Source organism: Suillus paluster (assembly GCF_016628075.1).
Source record: "Suillus paluster strain FC165 chromosome Unknown EDB91scaffold_597, whole genome shotgun sequence".
Lineage (NCBI taxonomy): Eukaryota > Fungi > Basidiomycota > Agaricomycetes > Boletales > Suillaceae > Suillus > Suillus paluster.
Window position 1 is genome coordinate 1 of NW_024538157.1, and position 2,659 is coordinate 2,659.

General features: G+C 44.1%; 1 protein-coding gene across 1 annotated transcript; it reads right to left on the minus strand.

Moving 5' to 3' along the window:
- Positions 1-405: 405 nt before the first annotated feature.
- On the minus strand, positions 406-810 carry EDB91DRAFT_1067075 (uncharacterized protein; the record flags this gene model as incomplete). The annotated part of the gene is made up of 1 exon (XM_041314829.1): positions 406-810. One exon carries the CDS (start codon positions 808-810, stop codon positions 406-408), a length of 405 nt encoding a protein of 134 aa, XP_041168365.1.
- Between the last annotated feature and the right edge of the window lie 1,849 nt (positions 811-2,659).

Consider the following 2,659-nt stretch of genomic DNA (forward strand, 5'->3'; position numbering starts at 1 on the left):
TAGTGTTTTGTGAGGAACGTCCGGATGAGATGTTGCTTGCTCTCTAAGTTAAGGTTCTGAACATCCGGTATTACTGGAAGCCCATAGGTATCCACCTCCAAAGGATAATCATCCTTCTTTCCCCTTGGCTTTCTGCTCTTCTTCCCATCCTCCTCGTCGTCGTCGTCATCTTCATTCTGGTCAACTCCTGGTATCATCCCCAAGTGTGATAAGTGCCTGATTGAATGATGCAAGATTGTGGAAAAAGAAGCTCACTGAACTCTTCTCCAGCATAGGCATTCCACTCTGATATCATGGGCTTCCAGTCCTTTGTACCTGTAAAACTATTGCCCTCCAACTTTTCATTGAAGTCAATTCTTCCAACTGGATCAGGCAATCTTTACCGGTTGAGGGTGAAAGTAGAACTCACCCATTGATCCTCACTTCGCCTTCCTCCGTTTTCCATGCGGACAATATGAATATCCTCATACCGGCGTGCCTCCATAACTGAGTTGCCAGGTCCTTCATCATACCGGGTGCTTTCTTCTTTGCAAACTCGGCCTGGACCTCTGTAGGAGGACCATCGCTAGACCACTCTATCGCAGTCTGCTTTGCTTCCTTCAGCTGCTCTTTTGATAGACTGGCCATGACTGCAGTGAGGGTTGGCTGGTATCTTTTGATGAATTCCTCCGATCCAGGCCTTGCTCCGGTCTTTTCAATGATCTCCTCCTTGTGCTGCTGTTCTATCACCGACCGGGCATTCCATTTCTGACCCAACTTCTTTTTGCGAGTCTTTTCAGCTCTCTGGTTATAGAACCACTCCCGGTACATCTTGATCCATCATGAGAAAAGTCAGCAGTCATGTATAACATTAGAAGATCAACTGCTCACTGTTTTCCTCTTCTTCAATAACTGGGCATGCATAGCAGGGGCATGCACTTTGGCCTCTTTTGTGGCCGCCTTCAGAATGACTTTTCTATCCTCAGTGGCTGCTTCCTTCCATTTTTCTAGGTGAGATTGTAAGACCAGCACCTCTTCCTCCATCAATTTTTGCTTCTTAGTCTTTTCTGGGCTGTCCACTGATGAGTTGGATGGGGGCATTGCAAAGTAGTTGAAGGGTTGGTAGACAAAAGCATGTATGTGTATCGCACAGTATTAGGTCACTTAAGCAATGTACCTGACAGCAAACCGAACAAGAGATTATCTGCCAGCGAGTCAACACTCATTTATTGGCATGATACCCTCAACATCTCATGTGTTTCCGGTCCATATAATTTAGAAATGTAAAAACACACAGACTTGGACCTTTATCATATAGTATATGAGCAGCATACAGTTATACCCTCAAACATTGCATACAGGTCCTATTCAGCTATACCCTATGACTTGCTCGAGTAAGTGTCATCACAAATGACTTTGGAGGCCAGCATGAATGCAGATACATACAGCCGGTCTCCTGAACATCCCCCGGCAGTGCTTCAAGTGCTGGAGGAGGACAAGAGCAGCAAATGTGACAGAGCCATGCAGTTTGGTGTGGTGCAAACCATAGGCAATTGTTACAGTAACATGAGCGTTACACGTCATTTCATTCTTCGGACTCGTCTAGACCTTGACCATGGTTACGACTATTCTATTTTTCATCTCTTCTTTTGATTTCATTGTTCTGAAACGCGAGAAGCTCTCACTTCTTCCCCTAGATCATAGAAGCCACGGCTTCTACTGCACCTATGCCCTTTCCATTGTTTCGGTTCTCTCATTGATGGGGATTCCCCATGCCCTTTGCCCTTACCGCTCAACCGGTACTTCTTACCTATTTACACTTCTGACTCATACAACCCTTGACCCCTACCACTGACTCGGTATAGCTCCCGCTTACCCTGTACCCTTACCGTTCCACCGGTATCTCACCCTTATGTATATATATCCCACTTGTACAGTAGATAGATTCTCTAACTTGAATCTACTCGGTTCTCATCTGATCTTGTCGTTGGGTCTGAACTTCTCTTACCTAAGAGAACTCCCTCTGAAAATGTTGCAACTTGACTTGAGCATTCAAAGATGATAGGGGATACTGAGGACAAGCAAAGAGATGAATAATAAAATATGTGCACAAATGAGAAGCCTGTTCATGTTCCATAGAATGGGTTATTTGGTTTGAAGTGTTCCCTTGGAGCATGTTTTACGATGCCAGTGTCCTCACTGAAGTTCATGCAATGTGTTCATATCGTCTCACATACATCATCTAACCGGGAAGTATAATTTTCTGGCAGTGACACTGAATGCCATAATCCATCAATTATTGTTGTGATTGCCTACATGCATCCTCTAACTCATACCTACCGCTTCAGCCTGAGCTCCTGTTATAATACCTGAATTACTTCTGAGACCAACACCCAGTGACACTGAGTAGAAAGAAGTATATGTTACTGCTGGAGCCTCTTAATCTTGAACCTTGAAATGTCACCGGTGACTCCAACCTATATATATCCTAAATGGAGAGATATTTTGGGACTTCATTATCCTTTATGATCATATGACAATGATCCGGTTGGATTATCAAATCGGTCCTTTGCTCCGGTAGGCACATGACTGTTGCTGAATGACTAACAGCAAGGCAAAATATCCTTTATAGTAATATGACACCAGAACAATGATCGGTTGTATTATAAAATCAGTCCCT